At 40.6% G+C, this 16,824-nt stretch overlaps 1 protein-coding gene across 1 annotated transcript in view; it reads right to left on the reverse strand.

Moving 5' to 3' along the window:
• Nucleotides 1-1,320: 1,320 nt before the first annotated feature.
• LOC138351508 (uncharacterized) overlaps nucleotides 1,321-16,824 on the reverse strand; it is a 47,980-nt gene continuing 32,476 nt past the window's right edge. Inside the window, exons 3-4 of the mRNA XM_069303317.1 lie at nucleotides 16,371-16,462; nucleotides 1,321-1,531 (exon numbers count right to left, since the gene is read on the reverse strand). Of these exons, the coding sequence (XP_069159418.1) occupies nucleotides 1,432-1,531; nucleotides 16,371-16,462 (192 nt within the window). The 3' untranslated portion in view covers nucleotides 1,321-1,431. The remainder of the gene's footprint in view (nucleotides 1,532-16,370; nucleotides 16,463-16,824) is intronic.

A 16,824-nucleotide genomic window follows, 5' to 3' on the forward strand; every position in this document is an offset into this window, starting at 1 on the left:
GCGGCCTGAGCGGAGGCAGGTTACACGGTGAGTGAACACAGTACCGTACCGAGAGAAGCAGGTGCGAAGGACCTCCTGGGAAAGTCCAAGGGAACCCCATGGACGCTGACAAACGTCGGCGCCACACACCGGTCCGACACTTCCACAGTACCAGCAGAGCCCGGGAGCAGATGAGAACGCCCAGCAAAATCACTCACAAAACGCTGGTATGGACCAGGGGCGGAGAACTTGCCCACCACAGGCTTGTCAGAGATCTTTTCAAGGCCGTAAACAGTGTGCAGGTCCACCTGGAAAACATCCAAAAGCGTCACTTCCACCAACGCCCAATCAGCAGCCGCCGAGAACTCCAATCCTGCGGAATCCACCCTCCGAATCCGCGTCACCGACGACGCCATAACGCCAGCCGCCCCCACAGGCCAGCCGGCACACCACACACCAACAACAGCGACCTGCTCGCACCAGACGTCAGCCAACAACTGAGAGAGCGCCAACGCCGTGACCGCACCCTGCAACGAGCAAGCAGCCAATCCCCATATTCGTATAACTTGTTACATTATGTGCTGCTAAGTGCTCTAATATAACACGATGTTGGTTATATAGTTAAGCAAATAGCACTTCTCTGTCAATATTGCTAAAATTGACAGATGCAGCGATGGGTGTGTGTGTTACAAGCAAGATGAAGAGGAGTCGATGTTCTACAGCTCATCAATACTCAGTGTAGTGGTGATCTTCTCCAACTGTGGAATACAAACAGGAGTGTTGAAGTGAATCATTGTTATGATCAGTTCCACATTTACTTGCTCACACAAGACTCACACTCTTACCTGCACCTTCTGAAGTGATGAGACCTGACAATAAACATGTGCGAAATATCAGGACAAAATATAAAGTGAAATGCTAAAAAATGCTGGAGTTTCACAGAACCTGTACTGTAAACGTCTTCTTGATCACAAGAAAAATGCAGCAGCTCGTTTCCATCACTGTCCAAATGGTTTACATTTTCTCACAAATTCCTGTACTATAATATGTTATCTTGTGTGCTGTCTAAAAGTGTTCATTCGTATACCAGAGCTACAGAAATGTTAAAATATTCAGTGCATCATAAGTATCTTTATATCAGTGGTTTTAATTAAAAAAAAAGGCATTTTCTGTTAGTCTGGACGGTAGGAAAGTCTACTAAAACTACTATGTAAGACACTCCAGTGTGAACTACAGCTATTAGAAAATAACTATAGAACGTAATACGATTTTCAGCCATTGCCGGAATATCCGCAGCAACTCCCGAAGTTCTCCACAACGGCGATAAAAACAACATTTCTTGCTGAGAACATTTATTATCATCCCCGAGTACAGGTTTAAGAAAACAAGAACTATGTTCAAGCAATATGTGCCAAGAAAATGTAAATGAAAGTTTAAAAGAGTTGTGTTAAATTAAGCGAAGATCTTGAGGTCGAGTATATTGAGGTAGTCGACGGAGCCCTGGACGGTGAGGTAGCGAGCACAGACCCGTCCACTCACCGGGAACACCAGCCTGCAACACACACCACATCTCGTTAGTTGGTCACCTTGCTATAACTGTCAAACGTATATTATACCATGTTTAAAGCACGTCTTATCGTCTCAGAGATAGTAAAATAACAGTCTATGGTTGAAGATGCCGTAGAAAAAGCAAAAACTAAATACTCTAATGCTTTCATCATAAGAACAGTATAAACTTTCAAAGCATCCTCAGATATGTCATAAAACTACCCATGTCGTTAGAACAAATACATATGCTATAATTACTCCTCGTTCCGCCCAGTTTTATATCACAATTCCACTTTTTGAGTTTCATTATTGTTTATACGAAAAATTTCTTCAGTGGAATAGACGTTAGAGGTTAGCATGCAAGTGTCGAGTGAACAGTGTCACAGTGGGCAATGTCTGGTTACAGTGGGTAATGTCTGGTCACAGTGGGTAATGTCTGGTCACAGTGGGTAATGTCTGGTCACAGTGGGTAATGTCTGGTCACAGTGGGTAATGTCTGGTCACAGTGGGTAATGTCTGGTCACAGTGGGTAATGTCTGGTCACAGTGGGTAATGTCTTGTCACAGTGGGTAATGTCTGGTCACAGTGGATAATGTCTGGTTACAGTGGGTAATGTCTTTTCACAGTGTGTAATGTTTTGTCACAGTGGGTAATGTCTGGTTACAGTGGGTAATGTCTGGTCAACGTACCTGCCTATACCGTCCCAGGGGCCGGTATAGTAAGCCAGCAGGTCATAATGTGTGGTCAACGTACCTGCCTATACCGTTCCATGGGCCGGTATAGTAAGCCAACAGGTCATAATGTGTGGTCAACGTACCTGCCTATACCGTCCCAGGGGCCGGTATAGTAAGCCAGCAGGTCATAATGTGTGGTCAACGTACCTGCCTATACCGTCCCAGGGGCCGGTATAGTAAGTGTCGGCAAATCCGACACCATTTAATAATATCATACAGACAGATAATTGCTGTGTTGTATAAACAAGTTACCCATAGAAAATGTAAATTGTAGTGGAATTTCCGTCTATATAAAACGGGATATCATTTCCACATACTATTATAAATTTACCACCTATTATGGTGGGAATTATTCTTAAATACATTAGTCTTTGGACTTTACCATCATAAAAACATCTCATATAAATTATCAGAATTAAAATAGAGTAAATGTGACCCTTCTATCACTTACTGTCATCTGGACAATGTAAGCCAGGCGTCAGGGAGGAGGGAGTGGTCAGCCATTGTTATTGTATTACACCAGAGGCATGGGAGCAATTCGGCTCCTGTTAATTTTACTTGGACGAAGTGTTATGGAAACCAAAGGTGTACCATATCAACACGCTGTCAACAAATTCAAGTTAAGTGTTCTACCGAAACCCATTTATCTATCATTGGTGGCCATTAATGTCATTGGATAGGGTGCTCCGGTTAGAGCATGAGATCGCCTCATACTAAAGGTAATTAGCCCAGGTCTATATGGTTCCATGTACAGTGTTTTCTCTGATATAGCTGTCATATATTAGGATTCTGGCTTCATAGCTAGCGCCCTTTTGACAGGTCAAGACGAGGAAGCATGCTTTGTGCATCAGTTACCAGGGTGTTGGAAGCTACCTCACACGAGGAAAATGTGGTGTCTGCATCCTGGTTATACCTGGTGGACTAAGGCCTGCTGTACAATAAGATAAGGAACCTCTTCAATGTATGTAGTCTAATACTGTAGTTTGATTGGCTGCATATATATAAATTTAATAAACCCCCCTAATGTGTAGAGGATCGATTTGTGAGATTATGAGATTATTGCAGAAATACAGTCCACTTATCATTATACAAATTGCTATCGAAGTATACAAATTAACGTAAATATAAATTATATATAAATTCATATAAATTAAATAAATATAAATCTCACAGGTCGGTTCCCACATTATTTGGTCCTTCGAACCGGATTATTAGGTCCTTTGAACCCACATTTGGTCATCTTAGTACCGGATGAACCAGTTAACCAGTGGATTCATTAAATATACTAGTGCAGTGTGATTTAAACAAAGGCCAGCAGTCAAAGATGGCGGCGTTGCCTCAAGCGAGTTCACGAGCCCCGCTCAGTTCAGATCAGCCTCGTCAGCGGTTTCATGCACACCCACAGATTTGGTGGCGTGTTATTCTGTGAAATGACAGTGCTAATATTGAAGCCAGCCAAAGTAGTGGCTGTGGTTTCGTGAGATTGTTCACGGATTTCGTTGTGTTAAATTTCGCCAAAGATTATCTACGAATTTTGTGGACTTTATTTCGCGAGGTCACTAATAATATTTAATACTTCTTGATAATATTAGAAGTTTTATAGAGGCAATTAAGAGGCTATTATCAATAATTGTGTATATTATTTCTCCAAATTAGAGAATTATTTAATATATATTGCACTAGTGATCACAGTATAATATTTACCAATTGCCAACCCACAACAGGGTAGGATATTACCAGGGACTAGTTGAACTATTTATTGTTCATCCTAGTCCCATTATTACCATAGTTGTACTATATTGATCAACCTAACACCATTAATGAATGGTGCAGACCCTATTTTGGGTGTAATTTTTGTCAACTCGAGTTGAGTTGTGTATATATAATAATTTACTTATGATCATTACACCTTTGAGTGATTAATTAGTGTCTATTCCATCCTAGGGTGATATAGAAGAGCTAACCTAAAGGTACTTCCAATGACACTGGTTTATCACTCAAATCATTAGTGTGTATGATTGTATATATATATAATGTGTATTAATTTTAAGTGCTAACCTCTAGTAGAGGTAGGATTATTGCCTTAGTGAGTGCAGAATTTTACCCTAGGCTACCATTAGTACTTGCTCACAATTTATGAGCCAGTGGTGCCCAATTAACAAGTCACCATGACTAATCCACAGAACGCAAAGCGTGCTTTAATAGCAAGTAAACGCCAACTGACAAGAGATCTCAACCAATATGAACAGTTGTTATATGAGCCTGTAATTAATTATCGTCGGTTGAAAATACCACTGTTACAGATTCAAACCCAATTGCATATATTGAAAGCAAATAGGAAATCTTACCAAAATCAGGTCCACGACGACGACGACATAGTAGTTGAAGATGTGGAACCATTTCTGTCTGACCTAGCACAATATGAAGAAGAAACTCAAGGCAGGTTGGAACATTTACACAGGATAATTGAATCAGAACAAATAGCAAGTACATCAAATAAAGTAGATAATGTTATGGATGATCTGGATCTTTTTGAGAATAAATGTCAAGCCAGATTAGATCCTTTAATCAACAAGGATAAAGCTTCACCCAGTAAAGCTTCACCCAATATTATACCACCAGAAATTAAGCAGTTCTCAGACAATTTATCCACAGTCTCTGTGGATTCTGAAACCCCAATACCTGAGGCAACTAAGTTAACATGCCTCCAAACTAGAGGTGAAGCTGAAGCAGTAGTAGAAAATGTAAATGAAAATAGCGACAGCACTAATTTCCCAGTCCAGCCTCCTAGGAATAATGCTGGCAATGAGAAAACTGTCATACTTCTAGTACTACAATTGCTGGATTTACCTCAACCTGATCAGACTGCTGACTCATTACAATCCTTCAGCATGGAGTTTGAGTCACTACTAAGAACATTCAGTCTTAAGGTTGATATAACTACTAGTGAATGGATGACCAAAGTAGTCCTTCAACGAAAATTGTCCAGCGATATACTAGATGAATTATATGCATATCAACATAACACCATCCTGACAGTACAGGACATCACTGAAGGTTTGCATTCCATCATAAACAAACGACGTGCAAATGAGAAAGTTAAAGCCTCTTGCAAGCCTTCAGAAATAGAAAATAATAGTCAATTAAAGGGTAAAAGAACTACCCCAAATAAACATCAACCAATTACTCAAACATCAAGTTGCAGAAAATCTGACAATGAAGCAAAATCCTCCAAGCCTACTGTTACTAGTTCACCCAAACCGGTAACTTCCAAACGTGCAGTAGGCTGGGGGACATGTATGTTCTGCAAAAAGAAACATTCAACATACTGTTGTGCTAATTATCCAACCAGAGACACTCGTATTGAGCGACTCCAGGAATTAGGGAGATGTTCAAGGTGTCTCAAGTCACACAACATAGACTATTGTGATACCCAATTCAACACCTGCAACAGGTGTAGAAGAGGTAGGCACCATGCAGCACTGTGCAAATATACGAAATTAACGTATTCAAGACCCAAGGTGGAAGATAGCATTCCCACCACAGTACAGTACTGCAAGGTGCAACAAACAAAGAGTGTCCAATCGGCAAAGTCTAAAGGTAATACGACTTTGCCTACTGCCCAAATTACCATCCTGAATAAGAGGGCCAAGGTCCATACCCGTGGGTTGTTTGACCAAGGGTCCCAGAGAACATATGTCACTAAAAAGTTGGCACATGAACTACAATTAAGGCCTGTAGCCCAGACGTAATTCAACATCTCAGGGTTTGTAACAGATGCAGGACCTCAAGTCTACCAGGTGGTACAACCATCAGTACGTTTAGGCAGGTACGTCTGTCGAGTACAAGCCATTGTGGTGGACAAAATACCAGTAGACCTACAAGTTCAAGGTCTCAGAGCAACAGCCAAATTCCTGAGAAATAGAGGAATAAAATTGGCAGATAATATTAAGTCTGATCACCTCACCGACTTCGGTCTCCTTGTAGGGACAGACTATTGCCATTGATTCATCGGTAGCCCTACTAAATATCAGGACATAACCATGTTAAACTCTGCAGGAGGTAAATTACTCTCAGGCCCAGTATCAAGCCTGAGGAGACCTATGCCTGCAGATAAACAATACCAGTAGAAATCTAAATTTGTCAGCTGATTATATTTCTCCAGTAGCATTATACTAAGGAGATTACAGCTGACTATACCAACAGAGGTTGATGTTAGTATCATCATTTAAAGCTGAAGATGAGTTCATGAGGCCTCAGTGGCAAATCAGTGAACAGTAGCCTAAACAGCTACAAGTCACTGCGACCAATGTCACTGAACCCACTGCAGTCTCAGAACCATACTTTACTTTAATGATGAGCTATTCAATCTTCTGAATCAATTAACTAAATTAAACCCCAATAAATCTGATGACTGATTTGATACATTTATTATTTAATCAAGATGTATTCCATGGGCCTCAGTGTTTATATATCAGTGACCAGTTACCTGAACAAACTTCAAGTTTTATCTAATGTCACTGATCTCACTGCAGTCCCTGAATCATACTTGACTGTAGTACTTGATCACATTCAGTCTTCTGGGTTAAATAATATGTATTTAGGCTTGAATTTTAGCCTTTCAAGAGTTGACAGGGAAATGAAATCGCATTAGACTTCTAACCCCTGCAACTCTAGTACGGGACATCCGTCCTGTACGAACAGACGCACAAATGTGTGATTACTAACTACTAACATCAAATTAATCAAATAATTCGAAGGAGGAGTATCGGTGTTCGTCTGTTCTAAATAGGACTTCGACCCGTGAGCAGCCCCTGGGGAATTATGTCGGAAAATCCGACACCATTTAATAATATCATACAGACAGATAATTGCTGTGTTGTATAAACAAGTTACCCATAGAAAATGTAAATTGTAGTGGAATTTCCGTCTATAGAAAACGGGATATCATTACCACATACTATTATAAATTTACCACCTATTATGGTGGGAATTATTCTTAAATACATTAGTCTTTGGACTTTACCATCATAAAAACATCTCATATAAATTAACTTAATTATCAGAATTAAAATAGAGTAAATGTGACCCTTCTATCACTTACTGTCATCTGGACAATGTAAGCCAGGCGTCAGGGAGGAGGGAGTGGTCAGCCATTGTTATTGTATTAGACCAGAGGCATGGGAGCAATTCGGCTCCTGTTAATTTTACTTGGACGAAGTGTTATGGAAACCAAAGGTGTACCATCATCAACACGCTGTCAACAAATTCAAGTTAAGTGTTCTACCGAAACCCATTTATCTATCATTAGTGGCCATTAATGTCATTGATAGGGTGAGCGGATTAGAGCATGAGATCGCCTCATACTAAAGGTAATTAGCCCAGGTCTATATGGTTCCATGTACAGTGTTTTCTCTGATATAGCTGTCATATATTAGGATTCTGGCTTCATAGTTAGCGCCCTTTTGACAGGTCAAGACGAGGAAGCATGCTTTGTGCATCAGTTACCAGGGTGTTGGAAGCTACCTCACACGAGGAAAATGTGGTGTCTGCATCCTGGTTATACCTGGTGGACTAAGGCCTGCTGTACAATAAGATAAGGAACCTCTTCAATGTATGTAGTCTAATACTGTAGTTTGATTGGCTGCATATATATAAATTTAATAAACCCCCCTAATGTGTAGAGGATCGATTTGTGAGATTATGAGATTATTGCAGAAATACAGTCCACTTATCATTATACAAATTGCTATCGAAGTATACAAATTAACGTAAATATAAATTATATATAAATTCATATAAATTAAATAAATATAAATCTCACAGGTCGGTTCCCACATTATTTGGTCCTTCAGAACCGGATTATTAGGTCCTTTGAACCCACATTTGGTCATCTTAGTACCGGATGAACCAGTTAACCAGTGGATTCATTAAATATACTAGTGCAGTGTGATTTAAACAAAGGCCAGCAGTCAAAGATGGCGGCGTTGCCTCAAGCGAGTTCACGAGCCCCGCTCAGTTCAGATCAGCCTCGTCCTGCGGTTTCATGCACACCCACAGATTTGGTGGCGTGTTATTCTGTGAAATGACAGTGCTAATATTGAAGCCAGCCAAAGTAGTGGCTGTGGTTTCGCGAGATTGTTCACGGATTTCGTTGTGTTAAATTTCGCCAAAGATTATCTACGAATTTTGTGGACTTTATTTCGCGAGGTCACTAATAATATTTAATACTTCTTGATAATATTAGAAGTTTTATAGAGGCAATTAAGAGGCTATTATCAATAATTGTGTATATTATTTCTCCAAATTAGAGAATTATTTAATATATATTGCACTAGTGATCACAGTATAATATTTACCAATTGCCAACCCACAACAGGGTAGGATATTACCAGGGACTAGTTGAACTATTTATTGTTCATCCTAGTCCCATTATTACCATAGTTGTACTATATTGATCAACCTAACACCATTAATGAATGGTGCAGACCCTATTTTGGGTGTAATTTTTGTCAACTCGAGTTGAGTTGTGTATATATAATAATTTACTTATGATCATTACACCTTTGAGTGATTAATTAGTGTCTATTCCATCCTAGGGTGATATAGAAGAGCTAACCTAAAGGTACTTCCAATGACACTGGTTTATCACTCAAATCATTAGTGTGTATGATTGTATATATATATAATGTGTATTAATTTTAAGTGCTAACCTCTAGTAGAGGTAGGATTATTGCCTTAGTGAGTGCAGAATTTTACCCTAGGCTACCATTAGTACTTGCTCACAATTTATGAGCCAGTGGTGCCCAATTAACAAGTCACCATGACTAATCCACAGAAAGCAAAGCGTGCTTTAATAGCAAGTAAACGCCAACTGACAAGAGATCTCGACCAATATGAACAGTTGTTATATGAGCCTGTAATTAATTATCGTCGGTTGAAAATACCACTGTTACAGATTCAAACCCAATTGCATATATTGAAAGCAAATAGGAAATCTTACCAAAATCAGGTCCACGACGACGACGACATAGTAGTTGAAGATGTGGAACCATTTCTGTCTGACCTAGCACAATATGAAGAAGAAACTCAAGGCAGGTTGGAACATTTACACAGGATAATTGAATCAGAACAAATAGCAAGTACATCAAATAAAGTAGATAATGTTATGGATGATCTGGATCTTTTTGAGAATAAATGTCAAGCCAGATTAGATCCTTTAATCAACAAGGATAAAGCTTCACCCAGTAAAGCTTCACCCACTACAGCTTCACCCAATATTATACCACCAGAAATTAAGCAGTTCTCAGAAATTTATCCACAGTCTCTGTGGATTCTGAAACCCCAATACCTGAGGCTACTAAGTTAACATGCCTCCAAACTAGAGGTGAAGCTGAAGCAGTAGTAGAAAATGTAAATGAAAATAGCGACAGCACTAATTTCCCAGTCCAGCCTCCTAGGAATAATGCTGGCAATGAGAAAACTGTCATACTTCTAGTACTACAATTGCTGGATTTACCTCAACCTGATCAGACTGCTGACTCATTACAATCCTTCAGCATGGAGTTTGAGTCACTACTAAGAACATTCAGTCTTAAGGTTGATATAACTACTAGTGAATGGATGACCAAAGTAGTCCTTCAACGAAAATTGTCCAGCGATATACTAGATGAATTATATGCATATCAACATAACACCATCCTGACAGTACAGGACATCACTGAAGGTTTGCATTCCATCATAAACAAACGACGTGCAAATGAGAAAGTTAAAGCCTCTTGCAAGCCTTCAGAAATAGAAAATAATAGTCAATTAAAGGGTAAAAGAACTACCCCAAATAAACATCAACCAATTACTCAAACATCAAGTTGCAGAAAATCTGACAATGAAGCAAAATCCTCCAAGCCTACTGTTACTAGTTCACCCAAACCGGTAACTTCCAAACGTGCAGTAGGCTGGGGGACATGTATGTTCTGCAAAAAGAAACATTCAACATACTGTTGTGCTAATTATCCAACCAGAGACACTCGTATTGAGCGACTCCAGGAATTAGGGAGATGTTCAAGGTGTCTCAAGTCACACAACATAGACTATTGTGACACCCAATTCAACACCTGCAACAGGTGTAGAAGAGGTAGGCACCATGCAGCACTGTGCAAATATACGAAATTAACGTATTCAAGACCCAAGGTGGAAGATAGCATTCCCACCACAGTACAGTACTGCAAGGTGCAACAAACAAAGAGTGTCCAATCGGCAAAGTCTAAAGGTAATACGACTTTGCCTACTGCCCAAATTACCATCCTGAATAAGAGGGCCAAGGTCCATACCCGTGGGTTGTTTGACCAAGGGTCCCAGAGAACATATGTCACTAAAAAGTTGGCAGATGAACTACAATTAAGGCCTGTAGCCCAGACGTAATTCAACATCTCAGGGTTTGTAACAGATGCAGGACCTCAAGTCTACCAGGTGGTACAACCATCAGTACGTTTAGGCAGGTACGTCTGTCGAGTACAAGCCATTGTGGTGGACAAAATACCAGTAGACCTACAAGTTCAAGGTCTCAGAGCAACAGCCAAATTCCTGAGAAATAGAGGAATAAAATTGGCAGATAATATTAAGTCTGATCACCTCACCGACTTCGGTCTCCTTGTAGGGACAGACTATTGCCATTGATTCATCGGTAGCCCTACTAAATATCAGGACATAACCATGTTAAACTCTGCAGGAGGTAAATTACTCTCAGGCCCAGTATCAAGCCTGAGGAGACCTATGCCTGCAGATAAACAATACCAGTAGAAATCTAAATTTGTCAGCTGATATATTTCTCCAGTAGCATTATACTAAGGAGATTACAGCTGACTATACCAACAGAGGTTGATGTTAGTATCATCATTTAAAGCTGAAGATGAGTTCATGAGGCCTCAGTGGCAAATCAGTGAACAGTAGCCTAAACAGCTACAAGTCACTGCGACCAATGTCACTGAACCCACTGCAGTCTCAGAACCATACTTTACTTTAAAGCTGAAGCAGTAGTAGAAAATGTAAATGAAAATAGCGACAGCACTAATTTTCCAGTCCAGCCTCCTAGGAATAATGCTGGCAATGAGAAAACTGTCATACTTCTAGTACTACAATTGCTGGATTTACCTCAACCTGATCAGACTGCTGACTCATTACATTCCTTCAGCATGGAGTTTGAGTCACTACTAAGAACATTCAGTCTTAAGGTTGATATAACTACTAGTGAATGGATGACCAAAGTAGTCCTTCAACGAAAATTGTCCAGCGATATACTAGATGAATTATATGCATATCAACATAACACCATCCTGACAGTACAGGACATCACTGAAGGTTTGCATTCCATCATAAACAAACGACGTGCAAATGAGAAGTTAAAGCCTCTTGCAAGCCTTCAGAAATAGAAAATAATAGTCAATTAAAGGGTAAAACAACTACCCCAAATAAACATCAACCAATTACTCAAACATCAAGTTGCAGAAAATCTGACAATGAAGCAAAATCCTCCAAGCCTACTGTTACTAGTTCACCCAAACCGGTAACTTCCAAACGTGCAGTAGGCTGGGGGACATGTATGTTCTGCAAAAAGAAACATTCAACATACTGTTGTGCTAATTATCCAACCAGAGACACTCGTATTGAGCGACTCCAGGAATTAGGGAGATGTTCAAGGTGTCTCAAGTCACACAACATAGACTATTGTGATACCCAATTCAACACCTGCAACAGGTGTAGAAGAGGTAGGCACCATGCAGCACTGTGCAAATATACGAAATTAACGTATTCAAGACCCAAGGTGGAAGATAGCATTCCCACCACAGTACAGTACTGCAAGGTGCAACAAACAAAGAGTGTCCAATCGGCAAAGTCTAAAGGTAATACGACTTTGCCTACTGCCCAAATTACCATCCTGAATAAGAGGGCCAAGGTCCATACCCATGGGTTGTTTGACCAAGGGTCCCAGAGAACATATGTCACTAAAAAGTTGGCACATGAACTACAATTAAGGCCTGTAGCCCAGACGTAATTCAACATCTCAGGGTTTGTAACAGATGCAGGACCTCAAGTCTACCAGGTGGTACAACCATCAGTACGTTTAGGCAGGTACGTCTGTCGAGTACAAGCCATTGTGGTGGACAAAATACCAGTAGACCTACAAGTTCAAGGTCTCAGAGCAACAGCCAAATTCCTGAGAAATAGAGGAATAAAATTGGCAGATAATATTAAGTCTGATCACCTCACCGACTTCGGTCTCCTTGTAGGGACAGACTATTGCCATTGATTCATCGGTAGCCCTACTAAATATCAGGACATAACCATGTTAAACTCTGCAGGAGGTAAATTACTCTCAGCCCAGTATCAAGCCTGAGGAGACCTATGCCTGCAGATAAACAATACCAGTAGAAATCTAAATTTGTCAGCTGATTATATTCTCCAGTAGCATTATACTAAGGAGATTACAGCTGACTATACCAACAGAGGTTGATGTTAGTATCATCATTTAAAGCTGAAGATGAGGTTCATGAGGCCTCAGTGGCAAATCAGTGAACAGTAGCCTAAACAGCTACAAGTCACTGCGACCAATGTCACTGAACCCACTGCAGTCTCAGAACCATACTTTACTTTAAAGCTGAAGCAGTAGTAGAAAATGTAAATGAAAATAGCGACAGCACTAATTTTCCAGTCCAGCCTCCTAGGAATAATGCTGGCAATGAGAAAACTGTCATACTTCTAGTACTACAATTGCTGGATTTACCTCAACCTGATCAGACTGCTGACTCATTACATTCCTTCAGCATGGAGTTTGAGTCACTACTAAGAACATTCAGTCTTAAGGTTGATATAACTACTAGTGAATGGATGACCAAAGTAGTCCTTCAACGAAAATTGTCCAGCGATATACTAGATGAATTATATGCATATCAACATAACACCATCCTGACAGTACAGGACATCACTGAAGGTTTGCATTCCATCATAAACAAACGACGTGCAAATGAGAAAGTTAAAGCCTCTTGCAAGCCTTCAGAAATAGAAAATAATAGTCAATTAAAGGGTAAAACAACTACCCCAAATAAACATCAACCAATTACTCAAACATCAAGTTGCAGAAAATCTGACAATGAAGCAAAATCCTCCAAGCCTACTGTTACTAGTTCACCCAAACCGGTAACTTCCAAACGTGCAGTAGGCTGGGGGACATGTATGTTCTGCAAAAAGAAACATTCAACATACTGTTGTGCTAATTATCCAACCAGAGACACTCGTATTGAGCGACTCCAGGAATTAGGGAGATGTTCAAGGTGTCTCAAGTCACACAACATAGACTATTGTGATACCCAATTCAACACCTGCAACAGGTGTAGAAGAGGTAGGCACCATGCAGCACTGTGCAAATATACGAAATTAACGTATTCAAGACCCAAGGTGGAAGATAGCATTCCCACCACAGTACAGTACTGCAAGGTGCAACAAACAAAGAGTGTCCAATCGGCAAAGTCTAAAGGTAATACGACTTTGCCTACTGCCCAAATTACCATCCTGAATAAGAGGGCCAAGGTCCATACCCGTGGGTTGTTTGACCAAGGGTCCCAGAGAACATATGTCACTAAAAGTTGGCACATGAACTACAATTAAGGCCTGTAGCCCAGACGTAATTCAACATCTCAGGGTTTGTAACAGATGCAGGACCTCAAGTCTACCAGGTGGTACAACCATCAGTACGTTTAGGCAGGTACGTCTGTCGAGTACAAGCCATTGTGGTGGACAAAATACCAGTAGACCTACAAGTTCAAGGTCTCAGAGCAACAGCCAAATTCCTGAGAAATAGAGGAATAAAATTGGCAGATAATATTAAGTCTGATCACCTCACCGACTTCGGTCTCCTTGTAGGGACAGACTATTGCCATTGATTCATCGGTAGCCCTACTAAATATCAGGACATAACCATGTTTAAACTCTGCAGGAGGTAAATTACTCTCAGGCCCAGTATCAAGCCTGAGGAGACCTATGCCTGCAGATAAACAATACCAGTAGAAATCTAAATTTGTCAGCTGATTATATTTCTCCAGTAGCATTATACTAAGGAGATTACAGCTGACTATACCAACAGAGGTTGATGTTAGTATCATCATTTAAAGCTGAAGATGAGTTCATGAGGCCTCAGTGGCAAATCAGTGAACAGTAGCCTAAACAGCTACAAGTCACTGAACCCACTGCAGTCTCAGAACCATACTTTACTTTAATGATGAGCTATTCAATCTTCTGAATCAATTAACTAAATTAAACCCCAATAAATCTGATGACTGATTTGATACATTTATTATTTAATCAAGATGTATTCCATGGGCCTCAGTGTTTATATATCAGTGACCAGTTACCTGAACAAACTTCAAGTTTTATCTAACGTCACTGATCTCACTGCAGTCCCTGAATCATACTTGACTGTAGTACTTGATCACATTCAGTCTTCTGGGTTAAATAATATGTATTTAGGCTTGAATTTTAGCCTTTCAAGAGTTGACAGGGAAATGAAATCGCATTAGACTTCTAACCCCTGCAACTCTAGTACGGGACATCCGTCCTGTACGAACAGACGCACAAATGTGTGATTACTAACTACTAACATCATATTAATCAAATAATTCGAAGGAGGAGTATCGGTGTTCGTCTGTTCTAAATAGGACTTCGACCCGTGAGCAGCCCCTGGGGAATTATGTCGGAAAATCCGACACCATTTAATAATATCATACAGACAGATAATTGCTGTGTTGTATAAACAAGTTACCCATAGAAAATGTAAATTGTAGTGGAATTTCCGTCTATAGAAAACGGGATATCATTACCACATACTATTATAAATTTACCACCTATTATGGTGGGAATTATTCTTAAATACATTAGTCTTTGGACTTTACCATCATAAAAACATCTCATATAAATTAACTTAATTATCAGAATTAAAATAGAGTAAATGTGACCCTTCTATCACTTACTGTCATCTGGACAATGTAAGCCAGGCGTCAGGGAGGAGGAGTGGTCAGCCATTGTTATTGTATTAGACCAGAGGCATGGGAGCAATTCGGCTCCTGTTAATTTTACTTGGACGAAGTGTTATGGAAACCGAAGGTGTACCATCATCAACACGCTGTCAACAAATTCAAGTTAAGTGTTCTACCGAAACCCATTTATCTATCATTAGTGGCCATTAATGTCATTGGATAGGGTGAGCGGATTAGAGCATGAGATCGCCTCATACTAAAGGTAATTAGCCCAGGTCTATATGGTTCCATGTACAGTGTTTTCTCTGATATAGCTGTCATATATTAGGATTCTGGCTTAATAGCTAGCGCCCTTTTGACAGGTCAAGACGAGGAAGCATGCTTTGTGCATCAGTTACCAGGGTGTTGGAAGCTACCTCACACGAGGAAAATGTGGTGTCTGCATCCTGGTTATACCTGGTGGACTAAGGCCTGCTGTACAATAAGATAAGGAACCTCTTCAATGTATGTAGTCTAATACTGTAGTTTGATTGGCTGCATATATATAAATTTAATAAACCCCCCTAATGTGTAGAGGATCGATTTGTGAGATTATGAGATTATTGCAGAAATACAGTCCACTTATCATTATACAAATTGCTCTTGAAGTATACAAATTAACGTAAATATAAATTCTATATAAATTCATATAAATTAAATAAATATAAATCTCACAGGTCGGTTCCCACAGTAAGCCAGCAGGTCATAATGTGTGGTCAACGAACCTGCCTATACCATTCCAGGGGCCGGTAAAGTAAGCCAGCAGGTCATAACGTGTGGTCAACGAACCTGCCTATACCGTTCCAGGGGCCGGTAAAGTAAGTCAGCAGGTCATAATGTGTGGTCAACGTACCTGCCTATACCGTCCCAGGGGCCGGTATAGTAAGCCAGCAGGTCATAATGTGTGGTCAACGTACCTGCCTATACCGTCCCAGGGGCCGGTAAAGTAAGCCAACAGGTCATAATGTGTGGTCAATGTACCTGCCTATACCGTTCCAGGGGCCGGTATAGTAAGCCAGCAGGTCATAATGTGTGGTTAACGTACCTGCCTGTACCGTCCCAGTGGCCGGTATAGTAAGCCAGCAGGTCATAGGATGTAAAGTTACCGTCTGTGATGCCGGTGGCGCCGGTCCGGATCTGCGGAGGAGGATCCAAATAATTCTAATGATAGTTGTGAGTTAGCCCCCAGCCTCTTGTCCCACCTCCTTAGTGAACCAACACCTCTTTAGTGAAGCCCCACCTCCTTAGTAAAGCCCCACCTCCTTAATGAAGCCCCATTTCTTTAGTGAAGCCCCACCTCCTTAGTGAAGCCCACCTCCTTAGTAAAACCCCACCTCCTTAGTGAAGCCCACCTTCTTAGTGAAGCCCCATCTCCTTAGAGAAGCCCCACCTCCTTAGTTAAGCTCCGCCTCCTTAGTGAAGCCCACCTCCTTAGTGAAGCACCATCTCCTTAGTGAAGCCCCACCCTCTAAGTGAAGCCCACCTCCTTAGTGAATCGC

Source organism: Procambarus clarkii, chromosome 50, assembly GCF_040958095.1.
Source record: "Procambarus clarkii isolate CNS0578487 chromosome 50, FALCON_Pclarkii_2.0, whole genome shotgun sequence".
Taxonomy (NCBI): domain Eukaryota; kingdom Metazoa; phylum Arthropoda; class Malacostraca; order Decapoda; family Cambaridae; genus Procambarus; species Procambarus clarkii.